The following is a 14,830-nucleotide window of genomic DNA, read 5'->3' on the forward strand; positions in this document are numbered from 1 at the left end:
GAGGGAGCTTATGTGCCCTGGTGCATCTTCTTTATTCTGCAGTCTTTTTGCACGTCATGCTTTCGCTGTAACCAAGAAGACAGCTGACCATGGCTGCTCTTAAGAAACATCCCTTCTGGATGCCTGAAACTTACCAGGTCTGTCTTGGTACTGTAAAACTTCTTGTGGCTTCCAAAAACTTGAGCACAGATGGAGATGTTACCACTCATCTCCTGTGTATGGTAATCTGATTGCTAAAAGTCAAGCCAGTATTTTCCAAAGGGAAGGAAATGTGAGTGAACTCAGTCAGCATTACTTGGCAGGGTACTTGTTAGGGGATCAGGGGTTCTGCCTGACCCACAGCTTCCTCAGGCAGTCGAGAAGACTCCTCTCACCCGAAGTATGACAGCTTTGAGATACAGGAGGGGAAGCGCTTTCTTCAAACGGGTATGTTTAGCTATCAAAAGAAGAGGAAACTGGAGAAAATGTGAGGGGAAAAAAAAAAGTAAAGAAAACGTGGACCTGGGACAAGCTGGGACAGTGAAAAAAATGTAAGTAATATCTGCAAAGGAGAGGCAGTGCATAGGAGGCTCAGAGACACAAAGGAGTAGCGTGGTGAAAAAGCTGACAGAGAAACTGCAAATATTGGATGGAACAGATTTGCAGTGATGAGTTTTCTGCAATTGGGCAGGACTTACCTACAGAGGAAGGTCTCAAAGAAGGGGCTCTGGGATTAAGTGAATCTCTTCTCTCTCTAATATAAAATACAATGCATACGCCAACTTCCAATAGATCTCTACCTTCCAGCTCCTCGTGCCTGTTTAAACGATGGCAGCCAGGAATTGCAGTCTTTCAAAATGTTTCAAAGGATTTCTACCACCTGGCAGGTCTGACCTCCTGCCTCCAACAGGCCCAGAGCTGCACTACAAGCTTCCCACCCACCGCTTCCCACTTTGGCACATTCATCTCTGCTTAGGCTTACAGTGATGGAGAACTGCCTGGATGCCACAGCAGGTCCAGCAGCCAATTATCTACCTTCCAAAAAAGAAATCTGATTTGAATTTGCATAGTTCTCACTTCTAGATGATGGGTCTTGCTAGGACCTCACCAAGTGAATTAAGACTCCATTATATTAAGAGACATCTTCCTTTCCTTTACAGTCCAGTCACCTCATAATATTTCCTTTGTTCATGACCAAAGCAGAGTGGGAGTTTTAGGATCCCACTGTGTCTCTGTGACAAAAATGTGAGCATTCAGAGGAGGAGACATGGGACTTACATGAACATCCTTTGTGATGGCCGAAGTCACAAAAAAATACAGAGCAGGACAAGCCCCTTTTTAAGTGATGAAACATTGAGCCACAGCTGCACACATGGTTTTGGGTGTAGAGGAGGTGTCACTGTCTGGTTGAGAAGCATTTAATCACAGCAAAATCTAGCTTACCTTTTAAAATTACTTCTGGCAGTGAAGACCAGTGCCAGTATTGTGGTATGGCCTGCGGCACAGGCCAGTTCCCTTTTGGGGAACGACCATGCAAACTCTTCTAGTCCCCAGCCGTAGCCCACTGGCCTCCTTAAGCTCACCCTATGGTCTCTTAGCACAGAGGCGATTAAGTCCTTTAAATAGGTTTCTAGGCTCACTCTTTTTCTCTTCCTCCCCCTGGAGACAGATCTACACTCCTAATTCAGCTGGTAGGCTAGGTGCCCTCTACTGAGTCATTACCACCTATTGTGTAACACAATGGATTGTAAAGCAATGTAGAAGATTTTATCAATAGAAACACTCTTTGGCAATCAGACTTCTGAGGATAAAATCATAGATTCAGCTGACAATGAGTGTGTCCTTGCTCATGGGATGCAGGCATCCAAAATTATTAACTGGTGTAAATAGCCTACTATAGCTTAATTACTTACGCATTTATTCATAGCCTTGGCTGCATTGGTTCTTGTAAGTACCATAATCGCACTACAAGGAGTTTAGCTGACTTACTCAAGGAAACTTTAAAGGAGTTCAGAAACAAATACTTCTTTTTTAAGTTTAGCTGTATCAGTTCTCCACAAATGGATAGTATTATGCCTCCCATTTAAAAAAAAAAAAAAAGTTGTGAAAACATTAATGTTGCAAAATCAGGCACACAACATTGTGTGCTAACAAACTGGATGTGCCAGAATTAAAGTTGCCCATGCCGCCGTCTTTTGGCCCCTTTCTTACATTACAAGATCACAAGCTACTTTCCAGAGCAGCTCTGCCTCACCGATTGCTTAAGGTAGATGTTGCTCTGTGTGGCAGACAGATTTAGCCCTAACCTAAATTCCACCTAGGGCTTCCCATTGGCTCAGCATCCCCAAAGGCCCACAGCCTGCTAGTAGGAAACACTTGGCACAAAGACTTAGGTGGAATTTAGACCGGCTGAATCTGGAGCCTAATGAGCAGCTATTCCTTATTTTGTTTCTTTCTCATTGTGCAGAGTGTGGCCCCGGGCCTCAATTACTGCATGCTATTCAATCCCTGCTCAGAATGCAGCATTATTAATTTCCTCATGTTTCCTCATTACTGATTTCCTATGGCACTCCTTGTCTCCACATCTCGGTGCCCTGCAAACACAATGTGCTTCGTGGCAGCCTGTGAAGTGAGCAGTGGATCTCCCGTTCAGCAACTATTGCAGCTGAACTGTTCTGCTGGCGTGGGGCGTCCATGGTGAGGTGTTTCCCAGGGCAGTTAACATTTTGTGCCACCAGCTGTCGGTGTTCCCCTCTGCCGGGCAGGGTCCTGTCCATGGCAAATCTTCCCTGGCCACCAAAACTGGCCTTCAGCAACACCTTTGGAGCATCATTATACAGTGAGCGTCTATGTCAAAATTCTGAGAGTAGTTGCCATACTGCTCTCATTAAGAGAGCAAGGGACTGTTATCATAGAGTAATGGGCTCCTGCTGGTCCATTAATGTTGAAGTAGAGCTGGAGGCATTTATGGAAACAATGTGGAAGCCTGGTATTTATTCTCAGAGCAGGCAGCATTGATCCTTTCTCCCAGTGTTCTCCTACAATGTCTTTATTCCTGTTCAAATGAGGGGAATATCTATCTAATAATTTTCTCTGCTGGATGCTGGTGCACGGAAACAACAGTTGTTCTTGACTTCAGCATGGCAAGTAGTTTAGAAAGACATCTTGGGTGAATCAGCTATCCAGGTCAGTTTATCCACAACACTGCATGGGAGGAACCATGGAAAGATGGCAGAGGTGTTGTTTACTGTCCTCTGATTACCTAGCTCATTAGCACAAATTTAATTTCAAATACTTCTGGTTAAACCCGGGAGCACTTTACTGCTAAGCTCTCTCTTGCTCTCTCCTCATGCAAATTCAAATGCATTACACACTAGAAGCAGCTATCTCGTATTTTCTAGTTTTCTCGTATCTTGCACCTTAATGTATGTTTTGTTAGGAAGCATGTTATCAGTTCAGATTACATTCCTTAGAAGCACCACTTTTATTCAAACAAAAGAAACTCTGAGCTTAACTAGGGAGAAAGGGCTTGAAAAATCCTCCATCAGGGAAAGCCAATTTCTGCTTGGTGGGTGTTGAAACCTACTTACTAATTTCTGCAGTATTAGAGCTTCCTTAGGAGCAAAATGTTGCCAGTTCTTGTATGTGTAAAAGAAATACCAAACAATGGCGCAAGTGTGTCATCTTCCCAAGTCCGCAGGCAGGTCTACCAAAGTCTCACTTCTGCCATCAGCTTCAGCAACCATGAGAAAACTGAAACGAGCGAAGGCAGTTATTAGCATCGCTCCATTCCAGAATTATGCAGACGAGAGAGGAATAAATTGATTTTATATTGACACTGCTTGGGAATGTTCTAGGAAGCCAAATCTTTAATAAGATGCTTCATTTTTATTAACAGAGATTATCAGTTAAAGATTACTAATTAAACGGTGAGGAAGAATGAAAAAGAGGAGCCTGAGACAGGGAGGACGGGGGAGATTTCTTACACATAGTTTTTCTGCAGTGACCAAGGGGACTGGGAGATGGCCAAAGAGAAAAAACCCTTTCTTGCAGCAGAAAAGAGATTCTTCCAGGGACACAGAGAAGTTAGAAGTGTCTTTTCCTTTCCAGAGGCTATTGGGCAGCAGTGCCTTAAATATTTCACACAGATAATAATGAGAGAATCTGGTCCCCAAGGAGGGTGCAGGAAGGTGCACTAATAGTAATCCCAGTACTTGGCTTCTTCTCCAGAGCAACTTGGTCTTCTCACCCATACACCTCCATGCATCTTCCAGCATATACCAAATCTATCACCCATCCATGGGGACCATCCTCTGGTTACCTAACAGATGGTATTTTTTCAAGTTTTCTTTATTTCTCTGCAACTCCACCATTAGGTCTGGGAAAATACAATCAATCAGCCCCACGCATGCAAAGAATCACAAACAAGAATTCATCCTCTTTGCTGTGTGCGATTGTCCCCACATTACATACAGGACTTTAATAAGGATGCTTATTGTACAGTTCTTGTTTGCACCAGTCCCACGGTGGGAGCCACTTATATAAGTCATTGTTAGAGTTTGGGGAACATCTGAATTGAAAGATGGGGCAAACCCATTAAAACAATGACAGATGGGGCAAACACATTAAAGCAAGGATGCCTAAGCCTGACAAAAATTTAAAAAGCTCTTTCTTTTCCATAAGCAACTCAAGGTATTTTGCCTCTTGGAGAAACACAACCACCCTTGAATTGCTTAGAAGCAGAAGAACTGCTGCGTGCAAGAGATCCTGTGTGGTGCCATTTTGTGTGAGCGTGCTGGCCGCCTCTGCCAGGGGCTGGTGAGTCTAACTGAATGGTACTGGGACAGGAGGATCAGCACCTCTGGAAGTAGATGCCTGACTCTCAGACAGGAGTTATCCGCCTGGGGGAAATTCAGTGGGAATCAACAACCTGAACTCTTGTTGAGAATCGGACCCCCGAGGTTAAGCCCTGCTTAGGTACAGGCTCTCAAGGAAGAAACACTGGGCTGACATGCTGCAAGTACAGTGAAAGTCATCAGCAGGGCTCTCCCCCACACGCAGACCCCTTTCCTCCGGGGTGCGAAAGCATGCTGGCTGCCCAGCAGAAAAAACAGCTCATGGTCCGGAGACTTCCTGGCGTCAGCACTGGTAACATCTTCAGCAACAGTGCCTCTTCTTACAAGGGACCGAAAGACCAACAGCACAGACCTACAGCACTTCACTACAGGGTGTTTGACCTAAACCAGCCCCAAGGTCTTGGTTGGTGACAAAGCATATTGCTGGGTCTTTCTGACCTCGCTCATGTAGGAAAGTAAAGTAACTATCAACAAGATATGGTCGGGCTTTCAAAAAGCAGGTGAAAACAGATTTGACCACAGGCACTGCTGACATTCTCAGCATGAACGTTTATGATCTTAAGTCTGCATGTGCCATCTGTGTATGTATGCACTTGTTAACTGCTTGAAACCTGCCTGGAATTGCCCACAATCTTCAGAAATGTGCCCTTTGCACTGTACTAATAATCTACAAGTGTAACTGCCAACTGAGCGGGGTTTTATTTCTGTTTAACAAAAATAAAGTAACCCGAGCAAGAACAGGTAAATAAAACTTGAGCTCAGTTGCGCTTTATGAAAAGTATACAATACATGGTAGAAAACAGATCCCCAAAAGGCAGGTCTCCCTGGGCAGAGCCCAGGAAGGCAATCTGGTGGCTGTGGGTCTGGACTGTCTCACCCTCCTCGATGTGGCAGACATCCCGCGGGAGGAGGGTGAATCCTCAGCGCTGCACCGCACCTCTCCAGAGCTGCATAGCAGGTGTATGTGAGACCTCTCCCACTTTCCCCTCTACCCCCACCTTGGCCGCAGTGCAGTTGAGGCCAGTTAATTGGGGTTGCATGGGATGTAAGAAACGCTCCAGATGCCCAGTCTCCTTTCATGAACCTACCCACCTCCACCTGCTCTCCAGCAACCTTGTTAAGGTAAAACCCAGCACAGCACCAAGGATTATGGAATCACTGCTTTTGATTTTGAGTAGCGACAAGGATGCTGTTAGGTATAACCCAGCATCATGGGTTTCTTCCCAAGTTCTCCTTTTGTTGTTTTATGCCAGAGCTGGAGCAGGGGCCCTGGCAGCTCCTGGCCCTGTAGGCTATCTGCTGCAGCACGCTGCAAAGATAACAAAGTGCAATCCCAAAGATGCCAGGAAAGCATCTTGCTGTCTGACCCCAGCGACGCCGTGACACAATCTTTCCCAAAGTCTGCAGTCCCTGATTCCATCAGCTGCTGTCGCAGACAATGAAATCAAAGGGGATAAGCTGCACATTGTGATTCCTGAGAGGCAGTTCGTTGAAAATCGAGTTCCAAACTTAGGCTTTAAAATAAACATATCAAGATAAACAGGTTGGTCTTTGTTTCAGGCACAATCGGCTCAACTGTTTTTTTTCTTCTTGTTGATGTTCTTAAAGTTTTTAGTGTGGGACGCCATTTCCTGACAACTGTCTCTGCTCCAAAAATCTGTGCTCTTTCATCACCTTGGCTTTTTTCTGTCTTTTGGGATTTATACTCTCAGGTGATCAGTTTAGCACCGGCTCAGACTAGCCACAAAGCCTTCCTGATGATCAGCCCTGTTAAGCAGTCATTTCACTCTGCCATGCACTTGCAGTGAGTTACCGCTTGGACTGGCCATTGATAGGAGCTGTCAGCATCGGGCAGTAATTCTTCTTTTCCGAAAATGGGTGAACAGCACCTGTGGTAAGGCTAGGGCAACCCTGCTCTCGCAGTTAGATGTGGGAGATGTGGAAGAAACCTCCTTCTTCCACGCAGGGAGGGAGAGAAACATGGAGAGGCCACCGCAGTCCGGCACGGCGGGTGCTGCAGCAGACTTCTTTCTGTCCAAGCACAGCATAATCTGGAGAAATGTCATTGCACATCCCAAGGCAAGAGGGAATTCTGCACGAATTCTGTGCAATTTTCTATCTGTATTAAGCAATCCCTAAAGTCGGCTTTGAACAGCACAGGAACATGCTGTGTTCTGAGTTAGTGGAAGGAAAGTCTTAGAGAAAATTGGGAAATTTGGAGAAAACTGAGACTTGGAGAAATGGTCAGCTGGCAAGAGAAAGCATATTAAAACAAATCTGCCTTAAGAAAACAACATTCAGGTTGTTATGGAGGCTGGGAGAGCATTGGCTGTGAGCAGTTGCGAATATAAGGCATTTAATTTCCACACTCAGGACCATTAAATCACATTCCCTTTCATTTAAGGGAGGAAAAGAAAACCTTTTGCCTTGTGCTTCATTAGTGGAAAGAATGTGTTGACCTTTATGCGGGATGTTCAAAAGCAGGTGGCATTGACCTTATCGATGCCTGCAAACACACACTTTTTTAAGCACCTTGCCAACATTTACACAATTAAGAATCAAGACTCAGATGAAAGTGGGCCACATCTTTTTGACATGAACTTACGTATACCTCGCACACGTCCGTCTGAATTACGCAGAAACATTGCGACCGAGTCTATTTTAATGAAAGATTGTGAAAGCAACCTGTGTTATTTCAGCCTGTGTTACTCAAGCCCTCTCTTCCTGAAACCGGTGAAGTTCTGCCATTTATTTCAAAGAGATCAGATCACTTATCTGCTTTTGAAGCTTCCTTGTTCTCCTATTGCTAATAAGGGATGTATTTTTAATTTTGCTGTTGGCCTCGAGTGATTCTGAGCTTGAAATTTGGACCTGGAAAACACTGCATTGCTTAAGAGATCTATAAATTAACATTTACACCAACAGGAAACAAAAGAAAAACAACCGATGGGGAAAAACTGTCCCACGACCGGCAAGTTTCCACATCAGGGGCCTTCTCCCGAAGCTAAGCGAGAAGGGAGGTTTAGACCTAAAACGGTTGCTGTTGGGTTTGGATGTCAATTCCTGCAGTGGCTGTCAGAGAGACTGAGAGGGTAAGCCCTGGGTCGCAATCACAGCCAGGAACTGGCATGGCGATGCCAGCAGCGCAGCCGTCACGCCGCGGTCCACCAGCCCTGCACCTCTGCGCTGGGGAGGTGCCCCCTCTCCCTTCACAAGACGTCTTCGGGCGTCCTCCTGGTGTTCCACTGGCCTTCGTCTCTGCGCGCTGATCCCTTCGGTACCGGCGGTTCCTGTCACATCTTCTGCTGAGGCACGGACTTTGTGCAGGGAAAAAACCCCAAAAGTATTTCCTAGTGCCAAAGTTATTAATAATTAACATTCGTAACTCGAAACTGGTAAAACAGGTTTGCTAAAATAAAGCCGGGCACTTTATTATTATTTTAGGGTTTAATTTAGTCATCCCAATTTACTCGGGCTCATGTTTGCAAATTGCGCAGGGCAGGGACTTCACACACACACACACACACACGCACGCACACACACCCCCCGCCCAACCCGTTCTGGAGAGCGGCCGGCAGCGCCACGGGGCAGCCGGCGGGGCCGGGGGGGGACCGGGGGGTGTCACCGCCAGCGGGGGCGGCCGCGGGGACCGGCGCTGCAGCCCGCCGAGCCTCCCGGCGGCCGGGGCCACGGCGCCGGCTCGCCATTGCCCTCTGCAGGAGCCGGGCCGCCGCTCCCGTCCGCGAGCCCGGTCCTTTCTTTCAGCTTTCTGTGGCGTTTTGCTTCGTTTCGGGGTTGCTTTTTTAATTTTCTTTAATTTCTCCTGCCCCCCCCTTCCCCCTCCGGAAAAAAACGACCGCAGTGCTGCGCAACCCTCCCCGCCATCCGCCCCGTCCCGCGGCGGGCGGGGGCGGCGGGGGGCGGTCGGTCCAGCCGGTCCCCGGCGGCAGCCCCGTCCCCGACCGCCTCCGTCCCCGCACGGCCGCTGGCCCCCGCCGCGGGGCAGCCCCGCCGCCGCCTGTCAGTCCCCGCCGCCGGCTGCAGCCGCTCGCCCCGCTCCCCAGGCCGGGAGGCCGCCTGCGACGGAAGAGCCCCGTAGCCCGAAACAGTCCGTGAGCGGCACAGACCGGGGCGTGGGGAGGGTCCCGCCGTCGGGGCGCGGTTCAGGAAAAAAAAAAGAGGGGGGGGGACGACACGACACGACCCAAACCCAGAAGGCAACTTGCAGCAGAAAACAGGAGAGGCGGGAGGAGAGAGAGAAAATAAAAGAAAGGAAAAGGCGCAGCCGGGCTTCCCGGCCGTTTCGTTTCCTTCTCGCTACCCTCTCTGCCCCTCCACCCCCGCCGGCGCGCGCCGCGGCGGGCCGGGAGCAGCGCCGCTCTCGAGCCCCACCTGCGCTCCGGCGCCGCACGAGACCGTGGTTCCCAGGCACGCGGGACACGCCGAGCAGTGCCCGCTGCCGCGCCCTCCCCTCCCCTCCCCCCCCGCCACCGCCGCCGCCGAGGGCGCGCGAGACCCCGCGGCGCGCGGGCATCCCCGACCTTACTCCCCCCACTCTCTCCCCCCCCCCCCCAACCCCTCCGCCCCGCGAGCTGGCGGCAGCGCCCCGCCTGCGTCACGCGCGGCAGCAAGAGGCAGGCAGGCGGGCGGGGCGGGGCGGGCGGGGCGGGAGCCCCCTCTCCCTCTTTACCGCCCCCCCCCCCCCGCCCGCCGCCACAGCCTCTCCCGCGCGGAACGCCCCCTCTCCCCACGTGTCAGTTTGTTTTCGCCGTCGCCCCGGCGACGGTGGGCGGGGCGGGCTCGAGGTGAGGTAATAAGAAGGGCGGCGGCGGCGGGCGGCGCGCAGTGCCGAGCGGGGCGCGGCGGCTGCGGGAGCAGCGGAGTGCGGGGCGGCCCGGCCCGGCCCTCCCCCCCCACACACACACACCCCCCCCCCCGCCTCCCCACTGGCACCACCGCGCCCCGTCCGTCCCGCCCGGCCCTCCCATGGCCGCGGCTCCCCGGGAAGCACTTCGCGCCGCCGCCGCCCTGCCAGTGCCGGAGCCGCGTCGCCGGGCGGCGGCCGCCTCCCCGCGGCGCCGCTAGCGCCCCGCGCCGCGTTCGCCTTCATCTCCGGCAGAGCACCGAGGAAGGGCGCTCCCGCGGCACCACCCCGGCGGCGCCGGGACGGCTCTCCGCGGCTGGGCGGCGCGTCTGTGCCACCCCCCGGTCCCTCTCCTCCGCGGCGGCGCTCGGGACGACGACGGCTGCAGCAGCTCGGCGTGACGACCCGGCGCGGATGCGGTGGGTGCCGGGCGCGGCCCCCCGGCCCGGGCCGACCCTCCCCTGCCGCCGCCGCCGCCTGACGCCGCTGTGCTCTCCCCACCCGCAGGCAGCCCCCCGGCGAGTGCGAGATGGCGCTCAGCGGCACGCTCCTCCCCTCCATCGCCACCTTCGCGGCGGGCGCCGCGGGCCGCGAGAAAGCGGCGCGGCCCGCGGGCCCCGGCAACGTGAGTATCGGCGTCGCGGCGGCGCGGGTCGGCCGGGCCGGGGCCGGGGCGGGGGAGGCGGGGGCCGGCCGGGGCGGGGGCGGCGCGGCGGCGGGCCGGCGGCTGAGCCGTTGCCCGTCTCCCCGCAGCGGTGGCGGGAGGAGCTGTCGCAGCTGAAGCGGCCGCCGCCGGCGCTGGCGGCGCGGCCCGTGGAGGCGTCGCCGCCGTCGGAGCTGGAGGCCGCCGCCGCCCTGGGGCCCCGCCGCGACGCTGAGGAGTTCAACGAGCTGCTGGACTTCGACTTCATCCTCTCCAACTCCCTCATGCACCAGGAGCCCGCCGCCGCCGCTGCCGTGGTGGTGGCCCCCGCCGCCGCCCCGGCGCCCACCGCCAGCCCCTGCCCCGCCGGGCCCTTCGCCTACCCTCTGCCCCGGCCCGAGCCCGCCGGCCTCCTCTACGGCGGCGGCGGCGGCGGCGGCAGCCGCGACGGGGCCCCCGCTGGCGGCCCTGCCACCCCCTTCAACTTGGCCGACATCACCGACGTGTCCCCCTCGGGAGGCTTCGTGGCTGAGCTCATGCGGCCCGACCTGGACCCGGTGTACCTGCCGGCGCCGGCGGCGCTGCCGCCCCTGGGCAGCCTGCAGGGCAAGTTCGTGGTGAAGGCGGTGGGCGAGTACAGCCACCCGGGGCTCAGCCCCAAGAGCGGCCCCCCAGCTGCCGCTCCGCCACCCGGCGCCGAGGGCCCCGGGGCCCCCTACAGCCCCCTGCCGCGGATGTGCCCCAAAATCAAGCAGGAGGCCGCCCCGCCGTGCACCCTGGCCCCACCGCCGCCACCGCACGGCAGTGGCCCCCGAGGAGCCCCCCAGCACGACTTCTCCCTGGGCCGCCCACTGCCCGCCCGGACTACACCCTCACTGGGGCCCGAGGAGATGCTGAGCGGCAGAGACTGTCTCCCCGCTGCCCCTGGGCTGAGCCACCCACCGCTGCCGCTGCCCCCGGGGTACCCCCCGGCCCCCGGTTACCCCACCTTCTTGCCCGAGCAGCTGCCACCTGGCACGCTCCAGTACCAAGGTGAGTCCCCGTGCTTCAGCAGTGGGCACACTGGGGCACCCGCTTTGGTGCTGGCCACAGCGGTGCTCACTCCTCCCTGTCTGCCTCTAGAGCTGATGCCCCCGGGGAGCTGCCTGCCTGAGGAGACCAAGCCCAAGAGAGGACGTCGGTCATGGCCTAGGAAAAGGACGGCCACACACACCTGCGATTACGCGGGCTGTGGCAAAACCTACACCAAGAGCTCTCATCTCAAGGCACACCTGAGAACCCACACAGGTTAGTCCCAGTGCCAGGGTCAGCGGGATGCCCTGGCCTGAAGGGGTGTGGGGTGAGACCCTCAGACCCTGAAAAGGGGGGAGCACAGGAGGAGGGCTAAAAGTAGCAAGTTGTAACCCTTCTCTTCTGGGTTTCTGAGCTTTTTTTCCTCCCCCCTTGGCTACGTGAAGTCCTGTGCAGTCTTTGCTTACTGGCTCGGCGTTTTGCTTAATGGTTCGGAATGACTCAGATGTGGGAGCGGGTGGGTTTCTTGCCAAGGCAAAGTTTGTTGCTCCTCTCTTGCTATGTGGCTAGCTAATTAGCAGGTAGTTGGAATTCAGCTGGGATTTGTTGCTCTAGATGGTGTTGGCCCACTTCTGAGAAGGGAGCAGACCTCTCTCTAAGACACTGCTTGCTTTGCTTGTGGTTAAACGCTTCACACACGCACCCCTCTTGGCTTGCTGTAGTGCAAGAGACTGTGCACCTCTGCAAGCCTCTGTTCCCTTTCTGAGGAAACTGTGATGGGCCCCTTGCAAGTAGGGCTTTCAGCTGTGTTGGCAGCACTGATGGGGTGCCTCGCCTATGCGTGGGAGCACATCTTCCCCTGCACTAGCACCAAAGAGGCAGAATTTAACGGTTGATTGGCTAATGCTAGAATTCGGATAAAATCTGCCAAAGTGTGTATCTGAGCCTGAGTCCAAACTTCAACCATGCAGCTGAATGTGGTGTTGCAGAAACTGAGCTTGTGAAAGCAGGTACATCATGCGTGGTTTCGTCAGTGCGGGCATTCCGTAACAGTGATTAAATAACCTGGGAATTTGCATTATTTAAATCCCTGGATTGTGAACTTGATTCAAAACTTTCTCCTGGAGAAGAGATGGGAAGGGGAGAAACTACTGGTAGTGCAGTACTTAGGCTACATCTTCAGCTAATGGCAGTGGTGGAGCGGGGAGGGGGGGAATCGGTCAAGTGACTAGTACTTCCCGTTTGCCCCGAGCTGGTCAGCACTGTCTCCAGTATGTGTAGGACTGGGAGTTTGTAATTGTCAGGGAAACTCGTCTTGCTGTCAACAGTGGTTTTGTTATAGTGAAGACAGTAAGATTGAGTTCTTAATCAGGCTGAGCTAATGAAAACAGTTTCCAGCTGTTTTTTAATTCTTGAGACCTACAATTATCTAAATGCATTATGTCTGCCAAGCTATTTCTGGTTGCTATTTGATCGTATAACATTAGCTGGCAAAAATACACTCTATTATCTCAACTTGCGTGCTCTGAAGATGCGTGTGCAAGGCAAACAGTGGAAATGAGCATTTTAGTGAAGATTTCAGCAATGCCAGCGTTTTATAGTACCTGTACATCTTGAAAAGACAGTCTTACTCTGTTAGTTTATTTAGTTTGCTTGCAACGGCTTCAAGAAGTTTGTTGCATTTTCTATGACATCTCCCTTTTTCTTACCTGGGACAATGTGTGTTAGTGTTTCTTGAAAGACAGGTGTTAGAAGTGGTAAGCACAAAAAAACCCTGAACTGACCTGTTTTCATTTGTTGTGGTTTTTGTTTGTTTGTTTTTTTTAAAGGTGAGAAACCTTATCACTGTGACTGGGAAGGCTGCGGATGGAAGTTTGCCCGATCTGATGAACTTACTCGTCACTACAGAAAACACACAGGCCACCGCCCTTTCCAGTGCCAGCGGTGTGACAGAGCATTTTCCAGGTCGGACCACCTTGCCTTACACATGAAGAGGCACTTTTAGTTGGAAGCAGTGGAGCTTTCCCCAACTGCCATAGAGATTCAGTATTTACAGCACAAGGACTGTCTTCCGCAAGATGGGGAGAACATAGTTTAAGCACTACAGATGATCAAGGTGAAGTCTACCAAAGAGTGGAAAAGAGGGATAATTGCATACAGACATTGCAACTTTTTTATATATATACACATTTAAAAGAGAACCAAAAACATTGGGGTCAATGACTGGATCTTCTTCTATCATTCCATTTGTAAATCCAACTTGAATTATTTCCGGACTACGAAATGCCAAGGAGTGACTGGAAGTCACGGATATCAGGGTTAAACAGACTGTGTGTAGTTCGGAGGGTGGGGATATTACACAGGGAAATGGCATTCCCTTAATTTTCTTTCAATGCAATATTAGATGTAAATGTCATCTTGTACTTTCCTTTTTTTTTTCCTTCTGAAAGCCATTACGATGTTAAAAGAGGAGGAAAAATTCAGGTACAGAATTCTATTTTAAAAGCCTATTTCATGGTGCTTAGTGACTGTTAGTTCTAGAGGTACCAAAAGCAGGAAGCCAAAGTTCTCAAACTGCTGCATATCTGACAAGGAAATATTTTTGTCTTCCGATCACTGATAATGACCTAAATCAGGTAAATAAACCTGGTTTATCTTTTTTAAGAAAATAACTTTATGCAGACAGTCTGTAATGCACTGTGGTTTCGATGTGCAATAGTTTGTACAATGGTTTATTCCCAAATATGCCTTAAGCAGAACAAAAGTTTTCTATATAGTTCTTTACATAATAAATATGTAATATAAATTTAAGCAAACTTCTATTTTGTATATTTGTAAACTACAAAGTAAAAATGAACATTTTGTTGGAATTTGTATTTTGCATATTCAAGTGGAAAATAAGTTTTAAATAAACCTATAATATTTTATCTGAATGGCTGCTCTGATTTTCTTCTGTGCGTGGATATGTCCAAAGAAAGTTTATTAAGTATTTGTTAGTGGTCAAGTTTCCCAAGGCAGGGGAGGATGGTGGCAAAGGCCTATAGTCTGAAGACTCTGAAAGATCGGATTGTGTAAGTGCAGTGCTGATGTAACACATCTTTTTAAGGAAGAAGGTATACTGAAAATTTTTGCTCTGAATATCAGAGTTGCTGCTTCTCACCTGCATGATGAAACTGTGATATATCACTGTTAAGGTAACTCAGTTTGAGTTACTTGTTTGAGGAAATACATCTGTTGGGGACATTAGGCTTTGCATACTCAAAGATAACACATTTTAGAGGGTTTTTTTTGTAGTGGTCTTTTCAGCATGAAAGATTTCTAGCTTCATTTTCTTGGGCTTCTCAGATAAGCTGGTGTAACGTAATTCCTTTCACACGAATGAAAGAAAATCAACTGAGTAATGTCACAAAGAATAAACTTGACTCACGGAATAAAGAGTGCATGCATAAAATACCTTTTAACAGTAAACTACATGGA

At 51.3% G+C, this 14,830-nt stretch overlaps 1 protein-coding gene across 4 annotated transcripts; it reads left to right on the top strand.

Annotated features, from left to right (window-relative positions):
* The first annotated feature begins 9,753 nt into the window (after positions 1-9,753).
* KLF4 (KLF transcription factor 4) lies at positions 9,754-14,286 on the top strand. Of its 4 annotated transcripts, XM_075019885.1 has the most exons (5): positions 9,756-10,118; positions 10,207-10,324; positions 10,453-11,374; positions 11,465-11,629; positions 13,183-14,286. In XM_075019885.1, exons 1-5 carry the CDS (start codon positions 10,114-10,116, stop codon positions 13,356-13,358), a joined length of 1,386 nt encoding a protein of 461 aa, XP_074875986.1. In that variant the 5' UTR covers positions 9,756-10,113; the 3' UTR covers positions 13,359-14,286. The 4 variants fall into 4 exon arrangements, with proteins under 4 accessions (XP_074875982.1, XP_074875985.1, XP_074875984.1 ...); XM_075019884.1 differs by having other exon boundaries at positions 9,755-10,118; positions 10,453-11,629; XM_075019883.1 differs by having other exon boundaries at positions 9,755-11,374.
* The last annotated feature ends 544 nt before the right edge of the window (positions 14,287-14,830 follow it).

Source organism: Buteo buteo, chromosome Z (assembly GCF_964188355.1).
Source record: "Buteo buteo chromosome Z, bButBut1.hap1.1, whole genome shotgun sequence".
Taxonomy (NCBI): domain Eukaryota; kingdom Metazoa; phylum Chordata; class Aves; order Accipitriformes; family Accipitridae; genus Buteo; species Buteo buteo.

Bases quoted from the DNA above. Each gene is read 5' to 3' on its own strand.
- KLF4 (XM_075019881.1), top strand. From the start codon at position 10,114: ATGCGGTGGGTGCCGGGCGCGGCCCCCCGGCCCGGGCCGACCCTCCCC. The intron at 11,630-13,182 runs GTTAGTCCCAGT...TTTTTTTTAAAG, and splicing joins ACACCTGAGAACCCACACAG to GTGAGAAACCTTATCACTGT.